Here is a 17,955-nt window from a genome sequence, read left to right as displayed (position 1 = left end):
TCGTGTTTCTTGGCCCAAGCAGGTCTCTTCTTCTTATTGGTGTCCTTTAGTAGTGGTTTCTTTGCAGCAATTCCACCATGAAGGCCTGATTCATACAGTCCTCTCTGAACAGTTGATGTTGAGATGTGTCTGTGACTTGAACTCTGTGAAGCATTTATTTGGGCTGCAATTTCTGAGGCTGGTAACTCTAATGAACTTATCCTCTGTAGCAGAGGTAACTCTGGGTCTTCCATTCCTGTGACGGTCCTCATGAGAGCCAGTTTCATCATACCGCTTGATGGTTTTTGCGACTGCACTTGAAGAAACTTTCTTGAAAGTTCTTGACATTTTCCGTATTGACTGACCTTCATGTCTTAAAGTAATGATGGACTGTCGTTTCTCTTTGCTTGTTTGAGCTGTTCTTGCCATAATATGGACTTGGTCTTTTACCAAATAGGGCTATCTTCTGTATACCCCCCCTACCTTGTCACAACACAACTGATTGGCTCAAACGCATTAAGAAGGAAAGAAATTCCAGAAAATAACTTTTAAGAAGGTACACCTGTTAATTAAAATGCATTCCAGGTGACTACCTCATGAAGCTGGTTGAGAGAATGCCAAGAGTGTGCAAAGCTGTCATCAAGGCAAAGGGTGGCTATTTGAAGAATCTCAAATATAAAATATATTTGGATTTGTTTAACACTTTTTTGGTTACTACATGATTCCATATGTGTTATTTCATAGTTTTGATGTCTTCACCATTATTCTACAATGTAGAAAATAGTAAAAAATAAAGAAAAACCCTTGAATGAGCAGGTGTGTCCAAACTTTTGACTGGTAGTGTATGTTAATAAATGTCTGAGTGTTTCTGAGTGATTGCTTATTTAATGTAGTGTTTATAAATCATACAAGGGTCTCTCTCTCTCTCGCTCTCTCTCTCTCTCTCTCTCTCTCTCTCTCTCTCTCTCTCTCTCTCTCTCTCTCTCTCTCCCTCTCCCCCCCCCCCTCCCCCTTCTCCCTCTCCAGCAAGCCTTCAATGCCACCGCAGTGGTGCGACACATGAGGAGACTGCAGTTGAGCAGTAGTATGGGCCACAGCATGGACAGCTCTCGCCCTCACCCTCCTAACAGCCGGGCAGCACAGATGCAGAACCAACAGAACCAGGCCAACCAGAACCAGGCCAACCAGAACCAGGCCAACCAGACCCCTAGCCAGAGCTCTACTCAACCCTCTCCGAGTCCAAGCCAGACTCGGAGCCAGAGCCAGAACCCTAATGCAGCCATTATGAAGAGCTTTTCTGTGGACTCACCTCACAAGGACTGTAAGTGGACATGTATGCATCCACACACATATAAACCATGGACTAGTAAAGTTTGTTAGTTCTGACTGTGTGTTCATAGTCTCTGTTCTCCCCCCAGGTGCCCCAGCCCCTCCCACCCCCTGCAGCCTGGTGTCTGCAACCTCCTCTGCCCCCTCCGTGGGGGCGGAGCTCGCCCGGCCCCACCCCTCCACTGTTGCCACGGTACTAACAGAGACTAAGTGACGCCAGGTCCCGCGGGGGACCAGCTGGGAGGCCACGGCGCTGTGAGAGAGAGAGGGGCGAAAACCGTACCCCCCCTTCCTTACCGTGCCCCTACTACCCCCACCCAGCCTGCCCCCCGCCCTGCCCCTCCCCCATGCTGCATCTGGGAGGACTGGGAGAGCAGAGGACTCTAAACCCATCCCACCAATCACAACACGCCATACTCACCTTGGACAAGCCTATTGTGTCGACTCTGTGGAACCACACCCACTCCCAGAGGATCATTGATTGGTTTACCTTTGAGTGTTTGTTTCTGTCAGAGACCATGGTGAGTGAAGTGGGTGTGTTTTCAGAAGCTGCCGTCGGATTTGGCGTTGTCTATGTCAGTCAAACTCAATTTCCCTGTAATCTTTCCTACATCTTCTATAAGGTCCTACTTATGAGTTTGAATTCTGTTTCTTTTCTGTATTTTATCCTCCCCTCTCTGGGTTAACAGTTACCAACTGGATTATTTTTCATTTTGTATTTTCTTGCGCTTTTTTCCATGTTCATGTTGATTTTTCTTTGTTTGCGCGCATGTTTAAGAAGTGCTTTAAAAGTACCATAAGACTGTTGAGTGATGTTTCATGAGTAATGCTTTATCTATTTGCACATGAGGTTTGGACGCGGTTTTAGACGTAGATCATGTGTGTACAGCTACCGAGTTAGACTCCTCATCCATGTGAATTTATCAAACAGAGAATAGAGATTGTAAACCGTTTTCAAATACCCAAAATGGGGTCAGAGCATTGTACAACTTCTTTGTTAAGGGAAACATGCACTATGTTTCATTATTTTCTTACTTTATAAGACTTTTATAACTACCACCCTATAGGGGACGCATATATAGTTATTATGAAACACACTGTACGTTTAGGATAGAGTTGGAGAGTGCTGGACAGGGATGTCCCCTGTTAAAGTTTTAACCATCTATGGGGTTTCCCATCCTAAAGATCAGGGGCTACAGGTGGGAAACCAGGCAGTTCCAAATGGGCCTCAGAAAAAGCCCATGTAAAAGAGCAGCCATCTCTGTTGTGTAGTGTAAGTTTGGGAACCCCTGACGTACAGTATCAGTTTCCCAGGATCCAAGATGGTGGAGCTGTTGTCTCTACCCCCCTCCCTTTAACAAAGCCATGACCTCACCACAAGAGCCATCATCATGATGACATCATCAACCGGCACCCAGTACACAAGTTCTCAGGGAATTGGACTGGGCGCCGTGGTGACCCTTGTTGCTGTAGAAACCGCTTGCGAGCATAGATTTGTCCACACAGTGTCCAGTGGTCTGCCTCTGTCAGATGCAAGTCCAACTATCCCTTTGTCATTGTAATGTGTAGCCAAAGCAGTGTTGAAACAGAGAATATGTGGACACACTGATTATACCTAATTAAACACTGATGGTCAGCTATGAGCTAGACCTATAACCCTGGCCGATCCCCACTGAGAAATGGATTGTTTTGAAACTAAGGGCTGATCTTCAGAAAGATGACAGAATATGTTTTCTATGTCTCTCCCCCTTGCCTTCTCCTTTCCTCTCTGTCCCTCCCCTCCCTCCTCTCTTTTTCTTTAAGACCAGTTCACTGTATACTGTAGAAGTTTCACCCAACACTGGGACTGTTACGCTCACGACACCAGGGTCCCATAACCAGACTATGGCCAGACACAGCCTGCATACAGCCTACATATAGCCTACATATAGAGGTCATAGTGCAGTGTTATTACCTGGCTTCGTGGTGCTGGGTCAACCATCATGAAGTGTGATGTCATCGACTGGATTATTTTATGGGGTGGGTAGACTTTACTTTAGGGCTCCATTTTGTTTTGTTTATTTCTTTTTATAGCAAGGCAAGCATTTATAGTTTTCTGATATGAATGAATATATTTGTTGGAAAGGTCTTGTAAATAAATTGTGAATATGAATGATAATTTTTAAGATAACCTTTGCAAATGTTGTGCAGTGCGGGCGTGTGTGTGGTGGGGGGGGGGGGTGTTGATTGTGTTCTCTTTGGAATGTTTAATATGTGTCTAAATGAGCTACAGCCCCCCACACCCCTCCATCCCACACCATACTGGGCTTTGATACCACGATATTCAGAGCATACTGTGCTGAACACTCAGGGTGGGTTGCACCAACATGGTTTAAATGAATCTAGGATTAGAGCTAATCTAGGTTTTGTAAATCTAGGTTTATAATTAATCAGAGATGTGTTACACCACTTAATTTATTTTAAATCTGGATCAGTAAATCTATGATTAACGGTTTTAAACAATGATTAGTGACATGTTACACCATAATTATTCTCTGAGGAACTCTGTCGTTTTGGTCTTCCACAGTAGATATGCTGCCATTTTATCAGTTAAACCACCTCAAGTGGCAGTTTAGAATTCATCTCCAATCTAAATTTATATTCAGGCTTAAAATTAATCTAGGGTTAAAGTGAAAACTAAATTTAGATTAGAGGAAGGATTTAATTTAACTAGGATTAATTTAAAACTAGGTTTAAAATTTGGTGCAACAAGATTAATAGATAAACCTTGATTTAACCCAGTTTAAGAGTTAATCTATGTTGGTGCAACCCACCCTCAGTAACTGCCATCTACAGAGTTACCATGGAGATAACGCCATCAGTATTCTAAACAATATCTGACAAAATAAAATAAAGAACATTTTAAATGTAAAAGTAAACCAACTCAGGCTTTAGTTTGCAATGTGTGTAAACGTTGAAGCTTTGACTAATACGACATCCACTGTTATGAAGCTGTGCTGTTTTTACACATGTACTGTACATCTGCCTAAGTCATCGGTCGTCCACTTTACCCGATTGCTCACTGACACTACCGCAACCGGCATCACAACACACCTAAACACATGCCCATGATCAACTGTCATGAGAAAAAAAATCCCACAATGCATCACAACGTTTCTAAAGATGAAATGCAAAGCATGTTGAAAAGTGCTTAAAGAAATCCAACTCCACAAGTGTTTGCATTAACCTTATATGCCATTGTATGATGTGTGTATCTATATCTAAAGAAGAAGACCCATGTGTCCATAAAGAGCAGAGTATTGTTGGGGACCACTGCATCTCCCTGTGGGTTCCTGTGAGGTCTAGAGCACGGGGAATGGGCCATATTTACTCTGCATGTGACCAAGACAAACCTCCATCTTGTGTGGTGTCTCACTGACGACTCCTGGTAGATGTTCCCCTTAACCACAGATCTAGGATCAGAATACCCTCCCTCAATCTGAACCTTAACCATTAGATGCTAACTTAAACATAGATTTAGGATCAGAATATCCTCCCTCAATCTGAACCTTAACCAATAGATACTAACAACCATAGATCTAGGATCAGAATACCCTCCTTCGATCTGAACCTAGACCATTAGGGGGATGAGAAAATATCTGACCCTGTATCAGTGGTAAGGGGCAACTTTCTTCCTACTTCGTTAAGCAGACACCTCCTTCCATTTTGTGTGGCAGAGTGAGTTGCCCTGCCACTTACTGTGCTGTGATGACCTTCTGTTATGGGGCTTGTATATTCGATGCCTTCGACAATCATGTGCACATATCAGTTACCATTACGATGACAGAGGCCAGAATGACTGATTGTTTTTTTCTCTCTCCTGAAATAAATCCTGAACGATCATAAAGCAACCGTCTCTGTGTGTGTGTGTGCAGGGATTACTACACTTTAAGCCATTCAAAGTTAGTTTTTGCATTTAGATTGATCTCCTCTTCTAATTGGCTTGTTTGTTGACCCCTGACCTTTGCCTTTAGACCAGAGAAAGATTAGAGAAGTAGTCGTGTCCCTCCATAACCCCTCCATACAGACACGCACACACCCCCTGACTTCAAACAGACGACACACACCACGGATGCTCAACAGACATATCTGACGGACGTTTAGCAGACGTAGGGGCAGATGTTGCTCCGACGTTTCACAGATGTTTCTCTCACAGATCCACTTCAGGTCCAGCTATTACCCTGTGTCTGAGTGAATGTGAAGACGCTGATTTACATGCTCACAAAACAAACAAAACATACCTCAAACAATTGCCTCAGGCATCAAGGTTGTGTTTTCCCAGTACACATTATTTATAATTGTATAGCAAATTGATGTTAATTCACTAATATAGTTAGAACTAGCCACTTATAGCCAAGTGTGATTGTAATCGTTTTTTCCATTGTTGAGCTGCTCCTGGGTTAAGGTATGATAGTGATTACAGATAAGTGCTGTTGGGACTTAATTGGTGAAAGCGGTCTGAGATTGCCCTGTAGTTCTTCTGGTGCTGGGGGCCAATTCAAACTGCAGCCACATTAAGCACCCCTCACACTCACTCCCAGCACGTAAGCCTCTGTCCTCTCTCACAGTTATTGACCTTTGAACCCGTTCAATGGATCTGGACTCTGAGCAGTGTGCACATTCCTCCCCATTCTTCTTGTTTACACCGTCTTCTTGCTCTCCTGTGCTCAGGGCTGGCCAGAGGAATGCTCAGAGAAGCTCAGGGAGATCATTCTCTCATACACGTTAACAAACTCAAAGCCACTTAGACACACACGCAGAATATGACATTCTCAGAGCGAGTTGAGCCACTCAGTGGGAGCAAGTGTGGGTGGGGGGCTGCTATTGTTGGACGAGTGGTCATGGTGCGTCTGAGAGAGGTTTGGGGTTCACTGATCTTTTTGCCTTTTAAAGTGTTTCCCTCTCTCTCCTCTGTGCCCAGATAACCAGCCCCCTCATCCCTCACACTCTCTCCTACGTAGTCTCCATAAGGGGCCTACAGTGGATGGGATGTACTGAAACGGCAGCCAGAACTATCCTTCTCTCCTTCCTCATCCTCCTTCTCCTACTCCATCATCACGTCTTCCTGTCTTGCTTCTTCACCTCCTCATCCTTTCCCTCATTCTTCTCTGTCACTTTCCTCATCTCTGGTTTCTAGAAAATGGCAGGCAGCAGGTTGGGTCCATCTGATTAACTGTAGATGGATCTGAGCTGGTATGTAGGTGAATATCTGTCAAACGTATTAATCAATTTCACTCTGTCACTCTCTCCCCTCTCCATTTTCTCTGTCTCTGAGGTATTGGTGATTTTCTCAGGGCCAGTGCAGAGATTAATAAAGCATCCAATAAGAACAACAGTGATTCAGGGGTTATTTTGGAGACAGAAATAAATACATATTTAAATAAAGTCCTGCTGTCTCTCCTTCTTTCCTGCCCAGAAAAGCACATAAGCACATTCCATTCTGCTCTGTGTCCCTAGCACAGACAGAAGAGTGGAGGATCTGTGTGTGTATGCGTGTCGAGTATGTGTGTTGTCCCATACAGTTGCAGGTATTTGTTTTCCTGTGCTCATAGACCCAGATGAAGATTGAGGCTGTAGGGGTCTTCGTGATAAGGTTCAAGTTTTAGGACACAAACTCCAGCAAAGGAGGAGGGGAGCGAAGTGTGTGTGTGTGTGTATGCACTCATGTGTGCGTGCGTGCGTGTGTGTGTGTGTGTGTGTGCACTCATGTGTGCGTGCGTGCGTGTGTGTCTCTGTGGGGGTGGCACATCTGGCTTTATCCCGCAGTGCCTGGAGGAGAGAGGGCAACCCATTAAGAAGAGCCCATAACAGCAACCCACAACTCTCTCTTTTTCTCTTCCTCCACACTCTCTTTTCTTTACCTCTCTCTCTTTACCTAGAATGGAATTTGAGTTGGTGTGTTTAGTTTGTTTGGCCAAAAACAACAGATTGTGTAATCTGGAAATAAAACACCCAAGCGTTATTAACGCCTCATTAGAGTTTATTTGCAGCTTCAGTAATACATTCATATAAAAAAAGAAAAATGCCTCATCGACATTGTCATTGGTGGTATTGACACTAGGCAGCAACAGACAATACATGGCACAAATGCCCACGGACACATCTACCAGAAAGCAATCTCACTTTCTTCATTCACTCCAGTCATTCACTCATCATATACTCACTCTAAGTTCATTTCATCTGTCTATCCATCAGCTGTATGACAGTGCTGTGTATTAATAGGAGCTATACACAATATCTCTCTCATTCTCTCTAGTCATTCACTAATACAAATTCCCTCTGTCTGCTATTCGAGAGCTACTGGATGCCCTCTCTATGTAATGTGTGTAGGAACTACAGCATATATGTCTGAATATGGCACTAAATGAGTATCGCCTTTGCATGTGTGCATGTGTGGGTGCGTGCGTGCGTGTGAACAACAGGAATTAGAGACTGCCCAGCAGTCTTTAACAACATCCAGTCCAGAGGCTAAAGCGGTGTGTGGGGCGTACGGTGTAACACAGCCTCCTGGTATCTGTTGGGCGTAGCCTCCTGTGTGATGCTATTGAGGTGATGCCCAGCGCGTCTCTCCGCTGACCTCAGCCTCTCCTCCAGCCCTTGCCTCTCCTGCTCCGCCCGGCGCTGGCTCTTCCTGGCGTTCCGGAGGGAGCGCTTCACCTTCCGGACGCGCTCCTTCAGCTGCCTGTTCCTCCTCTCCAGCTGGCCCAGGCGCTCCTGCTGCTTCCTGCTCTTCTCCTCCTCCTCGAACAGAGCCCCTTGCACCGAGGAGCACAGGAGCTGGGGGGGGGGGGGAGAGAGAAAGAAGAGAGATGAAATCAACACGTAGGAGGGATTTTAATATCTATTAGCAGAAGTGTCATTCACCTAATCATTTTAAAGGGGGTGCACTAACTGGTGAACTTTTTAGTGTACAACTCGATGATACTTGTGCCCCGCCATTTTCAAAGGGCATGACACTCAATTTGTGAGATCAGTCTCTGAGTATTTATCTGAGCATAGTGCAACAGGGAAGTTGAGCTGAGGGTCTTCAGTAAACATGGGGCAGAATACAGCATGCCAGTTAGTATGTTGTCGGTTGGCATCAGGAGGAGAGCGTGAGAGCCCCAGTGACATCGTCTTCCCATCAGTGTGTGCTCCTTTTGTTCTTTTAACTCCACCGCCTTAGTTACTTCTCCTTGGCTGGTGCTTTTCTTCTGCTGAGGGTTTCTGACAGACATTACACTCTGTGTGTGTGCGTGTGTGTGTGTTACATGCTCAGTGCTGATGAACACAGGGATTGTGTGAGAGACCACAGGGAGTAGGGGCCCTGACTCTTCAAGGGCTCACTCATCATGAGTTTAGATGGAAGAAGCTCTGAGGTACAGTACTGTAGCTAGTCCATACGACAGGCCCCAGACACACTCACCCATGTCTCTCCCTCCCTCCCCCCTCTCTCTCCCTCCAGTGAGTCAAGGTGCATTGGAGCCTCTGTAGAGTACAGTACCCTGTCATCTCTCCCGGAGTTATGACGGTTCTGAGAGGCCCCAATTTTCTAGCTCATTGGCGGGGCGAGACCTCTCTATGGGGTTTCCCCTTCTAATGCTACGTTAGGCTACAGGTCGGCATGGCGGAGGGCCCCGGGCCCCTAATATAGCCCCAGAGGGGGGTGTGTGTTGACATGTGTGTTTGTCCAATGGCTGGCTCTCAAAACATTCTGCTCTAACAAGCATCCCATCTCCCTTTAAACAAAGAGTGGTATCTGGGAGGAAAAACAGAATAGTTAAAATAATTTAGCTCTATACTGTAACTCCTAAAGTCCAGCACTAGAGTCCTGACTGTTAAATGTGAGGACAGTGTGCACTCTAAAAAATGTTGTGTTGTTTGGATGACCCAACTGTTGGGTTGCAGGTATTGGGTCGCTTAGTTGGGTTGTTTTCTATAAAAAGAGCAAGGTTGGATTGTTGATGCTGGGTTATTGATGTTGGGTTATTGAGATATGACCCACCGGGTCAGATCAGAAGACTGGAGGCGTGGCTTAGTAGGGACGTGGCTTTCAGGAATTTGTTTTTGGCCACCTGTGAGGGTAAATGTAATTCCGGTTCATCTGTTGTATTGTCATCACACGTTAAGGTTGAACACTGACACTTTTGTAGCTTTAATGAGGCTAACACAAGTGTATGAGTTATATATTTGGATATTTACAATATGTAAATAACAATATTATTAATTGTATATTAGAATGTAATGTGCAAAAATATTCAAGGAACATTGAAATTTGCAGTGTACAAACTTAACATAATGAACAGGAATGACAATTACTCTCACGGGGGGCCAAAAAATAACCCTGAACGACACACCCCTAATAGGCCACGCCTCCTGAAAATAACCTATGGATTACATTTTAAAAATACCCAACTGCTGTGTCAACCCAGCATAAAACTGAATAAAAACCCAACCGATGGTTAAATTAACCCATGTTTGGGTACTGAGCAAATGTTTGGTCTTGTGAGCGGAAACTTGAACGTTGTGAGAATTCTGTGCAACTTCTGATGTACATTTACAGTGAACACTAAGCCTGTACCCTTACAGTTTTTGACAGTAGCCAATAGGTTATTGTGGCTACTTGATTATAATGTAGGCCTACCAACAAAACCAATGGAGCAAATCCCATAACATTTTCACATGGAAATAGCTTTAGATTTATATGATATAGCCTACAGTAGCCTATATGTGGTGTTAAATGCAGGCCTACATTGAAATAGACTTTTAAAAACGTTTTTACATTATAAAGGGCTTGACATTAATTAATGATGTTTTACTTCTCTGTAACTCAAAATTCAAAAGGCACTCGCAATTCCGAGCTATCTTTTTTGCAGGTGCATGGTAACAAGTGAATAACACGAGAGAAAAAATAAGAAACCCGCACACTGCTCTTGCTAGTATCACTGCTCTTTATTAAGCTTTACCTATCGGCCTCAAGGCCTTCGTCAGAGCTTTTGTGAGTGTTTATAATTTGCACCCTTATGTAGACATTGCTCCACTCACATCCTGTTACAGGAGTGGGTCGCAGTTCCGGAGCGACCCACTAGGTGTCATCCTCCGACAACCTTAGGCACCTCCTCACTCACAGTCGGGACTAATCATCTTCCTATTGGTGTCACCTGTGTCTACCTGATTCACCTGTGTATTTATGCCCTCACTTCCCTGTGTTCCTTTGCTCAGTTTTCTCTGCTAGTTTCACTATGCCAAGCAGTACTAATCAGTGTCTGATCGTGGGACGTGTGGACAGGTACGTGAGAAGTGTTCTCCCTGTTTATTTATTATTTCAGTCATAGTTAGTTATTTTGTATTTTTGGCTCTCTGCCTGTTTTTTGGAGTCTTATTTGCTCCGCCTTTCTTTTTCGTGTAAAGTCTGTTATTTTGTATCCTGGCTTCGGGACCATCAGTAAAGTTCCTTGTTTCATCATCTCTGCATACTGTCTAACCTGTACCGCACCTGGGTCACACCTCACACCAACCCTTACAACATCCGTGCAATGCATCGAATGGGGTTGGAGTCGAGGGAAAATAAACGTTTGACCAACTATAATAATGTGCATTTCATAAGTATTCTAATAAAGTGTGCACATAACTTATTAAACACGTCTGTAAAACCACAATGAGGACATCATCCTATCAAGTAAGTTTTCATGTTTATTTTCCCTCGACTCCAACTCCATTCGATGCATTGAACGGATGTGGGTGGAGCAATGTCTACATAAGGGTGCAAATTAAAAACACTCACAAAAGCTCTGACGAAGGCCTTGAGGCCGATACGTAAAGCTTAATAAAGAGCAGTGATACTAGCAAGAGCAGTGTGCGGGTTTCTTATTTTTTCTCTACTTGGTCTGTAACACCATGGGGCAAATAGGTGGCTGCAAATTGCATTGTACTGTGTTGTATGATGCAAGAAACCACTTTACAACATAAAATTCATTATTACCATACAGAGAATTAGACAATGTCGGCTAACCCTCTGCATATTGGCTTATTTGTATATTCAAGCCTGTCTCAAAATACAACACTACCACTTTAATTAAGACATAAGCTTTTTACCTGACTGGCTTTTCAAAGACCGCTTGAAATGTAGCCTACACGTTTTGTGCTCTTGTAGGAAGCAGTAACTAAACATTGCTGACCTATAATGATCTATAACTGGGCAAGTAACTCACTAACTAGCAAAGAATATCAACAAATGTGCACTCCGCGGTTCTGCGCTCTGATCGCTTATGGACTACCCCTGCCAGTAGAATTTTACTCTGTTGCGCTCTGGCTCTGCCTACAACAAAATAACAGACTCAATCTTACAAAGTTAGGTTTGTTGCATTGAAAAGGGGCTGATATAATGTTGATTCGATCACAGAAAAAACGTTGATCTATATAGTGCAAACTAATGGTGTGAAGTTCAATCTCTTGCTTCTCTGTGCAGCCTGGCATTTCTTCTGCGCGGCAGTCCTGGAGGAGGTGCACGGCCGCGCACACGCACAGTTTAGAGGGAACAATGCACCCAATCCAGGGACCTGGTAGTCTGCCCAAAACCAAACTCAGTCTTTCTGACTTCAGAGTCTGGAAAGGCTGTTTTGATGTTGTCTGCATGATGTGTCGATAATGAAGGGGGCTATGTTTTTTGACTGATCGGTTCTCCTCTGTCTTTCTTACTCAAACACCCACATGGACAGCCACACACAGTCCCAGAGTGCCACCCCTTTCCAATACAACTATTGGATTTTCAAATCCAAACCATGAGAGGTCTCAACCCCCCAGGAAAAAAAAAACAATCAAAGCTCAAAACAATTTTTGTGCGAATATTGCACCAACAAACAGATTCTTGTCCAGACCAGTGTGTCACGGCTCTCCCTCGCTTTATCCAAAGCTAACTCCCAACCGTCCATCTATCCCCAGCATCACCTGTCAAAACATCCGGGTGTTACCTGCCTGCTGTGGAGGATCATCTGTGTAAACAGGCACAGCCGCTCACAGACACACACACCGAACAACACACAAACCCCTAAACACACACAGCAGTGTACCCTCCTGACCTGAACTGAGGTCCTCCTTCTTACAGCCTCTGAGCAGCTGTAAAACCTTAATCTAAACACCGTCTGTGTGTGTGAGTAATCCAACTGTGTGTGTGTGTGTGTGTGACTGTATGTGCAATAAGATCTCACTGTTTTACCAATTTGACTTCAGATTCCGATGTTTGTTTCCGTTTCTCCTAACATAAAATTTCTCCAAACGTCACATTTTGGCAGTTAAGTTTGGGATAGGGTTACAGTTACAACATAAACAATGACAGTTACGTTTAGGCATTAACTCTGAATGGTTAATTTAAGGGTTAAGGTTTGGGATAGGATTAAAACAAATATTAATTTTTATAAAAAGGTCCCTAGCACTGGGATTGAACACACGACCCTTGGAGCAAGAGCTCGCAGTTTACACCCATCCACAACGCCCTAGCAAATCGCAAGAATACTTGATGGTAACGGCGCTCACCTTTGCCCCCTAGTGGCAGGTTTTTAAGTAATCTCCCGACTTCCTGGCTACCTGGACGGACGTCGAATTTCGCATTGGATCTTTGTTGGTATGTATGCACCCAGGTCTGCTTGAGTTAGTTTGGCAGCCACAGTATGGAACATACACTGTCCTTCTGTTTGGCAGAGTACACACTGTGATTACTCCAGTGAGTGCGTGTATGGGTGTATGGGTGGGGGTCTAATTTGAGATTTCCATGCCCTAGGGAAGAAAGCTAGGGTGCATTAGATGACAAAGTATTTACCCTTGCTGTGACTGAATACAACTAATTTAAACGTCCATTAAAAGGGGTTTGAAAGGGAGGGTTATTACACTATTATTACTACAGTTCTGGACATCAGGTAGGACTGACTCACAGAACACACTGTAATAAAGATGCTTAGAGGTGATCCGGCATTTAGGCTGGAGAAGCATTGAGGTACAGGGCATTTGTTCATAGGAGAGACCCAGATCTGTCCTCCATCTCCCTATAACTCCAGTCTCTTTATCTCTCCCTCCCTCTCTTTTCTCTCTCCCCATTCTGTCTTTATCTCTTCCTCCCTCCCTCTCTCTTTCTCTCTCTTACCGGTCTCTCTTTATCTCTCATTTATCAACTCCTGCAGGCTTTTCTCTATAATAAAGGAGAGGAAGTCTTAAGAGAGAACTCTTAGAAGGAATTCTGAGGACAAAGTGTCCATGGATTCGTTTTGGCGCTCCGGAACCGCTCTGGAGTGGATAAGAAGGGGTTTAAACGAGTGCTAATTGGGGGTTTGGGTGAAAATGGAGGCACTCTCATCTTTCCTTCCCCTCGGGCAGGGCCAGCCTGCATGGGATGTCCGTCTGGAACGTCAGCGTTCCCACAGGAAAACTACAGAGCAGACAGAGCCAGACTCATTATCCTAGCCTCTCCCAGCCATTCCCTAACTAACCACCTCCATCTGCCCAACACATCGCTGAACAGAGCCTCAGTCACACGTTAACCTCTACACCTGTGTGTGTGTGCGTGCGTGCGTGCGTGCGTGCATGCAGTGATGTAATGGTAATAAAATAGGTGGGTAAACTCTGATCACCGGTCGCAGTGAAAAAAGTAACGCTCCTTATACTTTCAATGCATTTTCCGGCAAAAAGTGGGTAAACTGCGTTCAGTTGCATTTACCCTCCACTACACCACTGCATGTGTGTGTGAGCTGTGGTTCCATTGATTGGTTCCCACGGGTTTGTAGTATCATTTTTAAGCCTGTTTCTCTCCTATTAACTTTGTCTATATTTCCATAGCGTAAACTCTGACACACTCCGACAACACACACATCGGCTCCTCCACATGAACACACCTGTTTCACGTCCAACCCCACTCCTAAGGTTGCGACCCCTGCATGTCAGCACATGGGCTCATGCCACGCATAGTGTCTTTAACCCCTAACCTCTAACCTCTCAACCCGTTAACCCATCAGAAACCGACACCCTGTGTGTCACAAGTCTTCCGTCAATGTATTACAGGCTCTCTGGGATAGAGACAGGAAGAGGAGAAGACCTGACCACTGTACCTCTGAGGTTTCACATGACATCATCACTCCTCTCCAGTCTCCCTGAGACCCCGTTCCATTTCAGTGTCTGCAGGTCTGAAAACAATGGGTAGGTAGGTGTAAGCCATATGGTCAAGTGAAGCTTCTAGCATGTTGCTAACATCTATCCAGTCCTTTCAGGTGTGCAGATCTGTGAACACCGAAGGGGTATGACTATGAGCATGTGACCACGTCAGCGACAGTCTTTGGTCCAGTGAACCTTGGGCATGGCTGAGTGCTGGGTGTGCTTCTGTATTGTTTTGACCTTTGACCTCAGTAGACATGAATATCATGCCTAGGGAATCAGAGGAGACAGGAAGTCACATGACTTAATCAATGACTGCTTTGATCTAAGAGTGAGGTTAAAGTCTAAGCAGAGTGACCTAGACACACACAAACACACAGTTAGCTGGGTGGGCAGTCTGTGTGTTTGTGTATTCTCTGTATCTGACTCTTAAACTGTGTGGGGGATCTTTGACTGTGTCTCTATAGCTAAATCCATTTCATACAACAGAGTAGTGTCTGAGGATGTTGGTGGCTCAGAGGTGAATGTCTGACTGTGTGTGTGTTACTCTGTGAAGGTCAGTGAGATCATTGCTGCAGATGTACACACATCTGGAGAGCGGGGAGCTACATGTGAGCACCTTCTGTATCCAGGGGCAACAAGGTTGTAAAGCATAGAGTTTAATATTTTCCATGGCCGGCCTTAGCTACAACCCTGCTCTGCTGCACAACTGTGTGTGTGTGTGTGTCTACAGTAGGTGTGTGCCAGCGTGCATGCATGTGTGTGCACATGTGGATGTCTGTTGGCGTTTTACAAGCAGGTAGAATTGATATTTCCAGCTGTTCAGGCCCAGAGGACAATACCCTGCCTTCCCATCTCTCTCTTCCTGACCCTTTCTCTCGTTATCTCTCTATTCATCTCCCTTCTTTATCTCTCTCTGCATCTCTCTCTATTTCGCCCACTCCATTCATCTACCTTTTTCTAAATTTTTCTCCCTTTCTCTCTCTTTCTCCCTCTCCAACCCATATTCCCCTCCATCTCCCTTTCTCTCCCTCCCCCCCTCTCTCTTTGTCTACCCCCCCTTCCCCCCTCCTCCTATGTACAGTGTATGCAGTGTGTTGATTGGTCTTACCCTGCTGTCCTCCTGGGGGTCCCACTCGGGGCTGAAGGTCTGGAGGGGTTGGCCGTGGGAGCAGTTGGAGAACTGGAACAGGCTGGAGAACGTATGGCGGTTCTCTAAGGTGTCTGGGAAGATGGCGTCCTGGAAGTTGACCCCGTGGGGCAGGATGTTGTAGTTCTCATCCATCCTGTAGAAGGTAAACAAACAAACACTGTGAGTGACTGAGTGCATGCTTCCTATAGGGTCAAAACGTGACCCCTAAAAGGGCTCAAGTCTGTATTATATCACAAAGTGCATCCAGAAAAGAGAGGATAGAGGAGCTAAATATTGTAGGCCATTATGCTGTAAAGTCAATGTCATGTTTTTGTGTGTGTTTATGATGCATCACACTCTTTTAAATGTATTAGTGATTCTGTGCAATGCACACAGGTTCCCGGTCACCAGGTCATCCTGACTCACCTGAGGAAGAAAATGTAGGAGTAGTTCTCCATCACGGTGTGAGACTGGCACGACAGGTACCCCAGCCCTGTCAGGTTGAGGCGCGAGCCCGCCGGCACCTCCAGCATGCTGCCCCACGCCTGGTCGCACATGAGCTCCACCTCTGCGGAGTAGAGCAACCCTTCCTCTGCGCCCTGATAACCATACCCGTACGGGAATGGCAGGGAGTTGTAGAGGCCCTCTGCTCCGCCATACTGCTCCCGGTGAATGGCCAGCACCTTGGCGTACACAATGATCTCCGCCAATTCCGCACGGCAGCTCTCACTCAGTGGACGCCACTCGGTGGGCAGTTGGCACCCTTGCGCAATGCTCGCCATATAGCCAAGAGCGAGAAGCAAGTGCGCAAAGATCATGTCTGGTGTGCATGTAATTCCTGTCTCTCACTTTGGGTACTCCTGTTATTCGTTACTCCACTCGGGCACAAATCCGATAAAGCTTTTTCTGTAATTAAATCCGACTTTTTTGCAATATAAAGTTAAGTTCCTTTATATCCAGTGATAGGGGCATATAATAACGGCACTGTGATCGTACAGTTGAATTATAGTCAGTTAAAATGTAACTGGTTCCAGTAAAAAGTTGGGTGAAAACTATTTGACAGATCACACACAGAGAGAAATAGACCTGCTCCCGGTTTTTAATCTGGGTCCCCTTGAGCAGTGGAGTCCGTTTGTCAGCTGTTCATTCCGTTAAAGACAGAGAGCTTCAAGGATATCCACAGACAGATAATCCAATGTTATGACCCAGTGTTTAAGTGCGCATTTTTTGAGCCCGATGCAGCGCAAGTCCAGTCCCATTCAAACACATTCCTCAAGGCTCCTCAAAGCCCCTTCATTCTCAAAGATCTCTCCGACCAATCAGACTGCCCCAAGGTCTACACAGCCAATCATTGAATCGCCCCTGTTTTACTACAAAAACGTTTTTATGAGATTATTAAATAAATATTTGTAATGGATAGGAGTAATGCAGACATGCGCTCGAGTGTGCGTAAAGCCTTCTCTTCCTTTTGTTGTGGTTGCTTGCTTATTTATTCATTTTGATAAGTCAAGCATTGTGTGCTTTCTTAGGCAAATCAAATGCATGTAGTCTTGTCTATGTTGTGCATTAAAGTCTTTGTCAAGGAACAGTAGGCATGCTTGCTTGGCCAAATATGTGTAAGCATTTATTAGTAGGACAATATGTGATTGTTAATAAATAGCCAATTACATAATGTAGGCCTACTTTTTAATATCATGTGGTGATACACACATACCCAGTGGAGACTGGTGAGAGGAGCTAAAGGAGGACGGGCTCATTGAAATGGCTGGAATGGAATAAATTGAACGGAGTAAAACATGTGGTTTCCATATGTTTGATACATCCCATTGATTCCCTTCCAGCCATAAAATGAGCCCGTCCTCCTATAGCTTCTCCCACCAGCCTCCTCTGACTTACACACATTTCATATGGTTGAACAACTGCCTTCACGAGACAAGAGCCTACTTTGCTGCAGGGATAGTTCATGCACCTTTCTTCTCCAAGTGAACGTTGCCATCTAGTGGACATTTGAATGACCTGCAAACCAACAACATTTGTTTGTGGTCCAAGGCAAGCCAATTATACCCCACTGTATTATTCATACAGGAGTGCCCATATAGCCTCTCATCCTTCATAGTCATACTCATTTTACTACTCAGGTTCCATTTTTTAAATTATTATACAGTGCCATAGTGCAGTAGGCGGATAGTGGGGAAATTAGGCAAAAGGCTTTCCTGTTTGATTAGACTGATGTGGAAATAGTCTATAATATAGGCTGAATAAATTCTCAATCCTCCAATGAAATTGTCCAATAAATGATTGAGGAGTCGGCTTTCTGATCTCATATGTAATTGGTTTACCAAGCAAATGTCACTCCTTTC

At 44.8% G+C, this 17,955-nt stretch overlaps 2 protein-coding genes across 2 annotated transcripts in view; one reads left to right on the top strand and one right to left on the bottom strand.

Annotated features, from left to right (window-relative positions):
- Positions 1-1,522, top strand: part of LOC311140765 (calcium/calmodulin-dependent protein kinase type 1D-like) — a gene marked incomplete at its 3' end in the record, with an annotated part of 71,007 nt that extends 69,485 nt beyond the window's left edge. The window contains exons 10-11 of the mRNA XM_084175983.1: positions 1,006-1,300; positions 1,398-1,522. Of these exons, the coding sequence (XP_084032109.1) occupies positions 1,006-1,300; positions 1,398-1,522 (420 nt within the window). The remainder of the gene's footprint in view (positions 1-1,005; positions 1,301-1,397) is intronic.
- Positions 1,523-7,311: 5,789 nt separating this feature from the next.
- On the bottom strand, positions 7,312-17,273 carry LOC311140764 (coiled-coil domain-containing protein 3-like). Its single transcript, XM_084175982.1, has 3 exons — positions 16,022-17,273; positions 15,575-15,749; positions 7,312-8,124 (listed from the first exon to the last, which is right to left on the bottom strand). The coding sequence occupies exons 1-3, from the start codon at positions 16,411-16,413 to the stop codon at positions 7,816-7,818; spliced, it is 876 nt and encodes a 291-aa protein (XP_084032108.1). The 5' UTR covers positions 16,414-17,273; the 3' UTR covers positions 7,312-7,815.
- Positions 17,274-17,955: the final 682 nt, after the last annotated feature.

This window comes from Coregonus lavaretus (genome assembly GCF_964263955.1).
Source record: "Coregonus lavaretus genome assembly, chromosome: 13".
NCBI classification, from domain to species: Eukaryota; Metazoa; Chordata; class Actinopteri; order Salmoniformes; family Salmonidae; genus Coregonus; species Coregonus lavaretus.
This window is presented reverse-complemented; position numbering and strand designations above follow the sequence as displayed.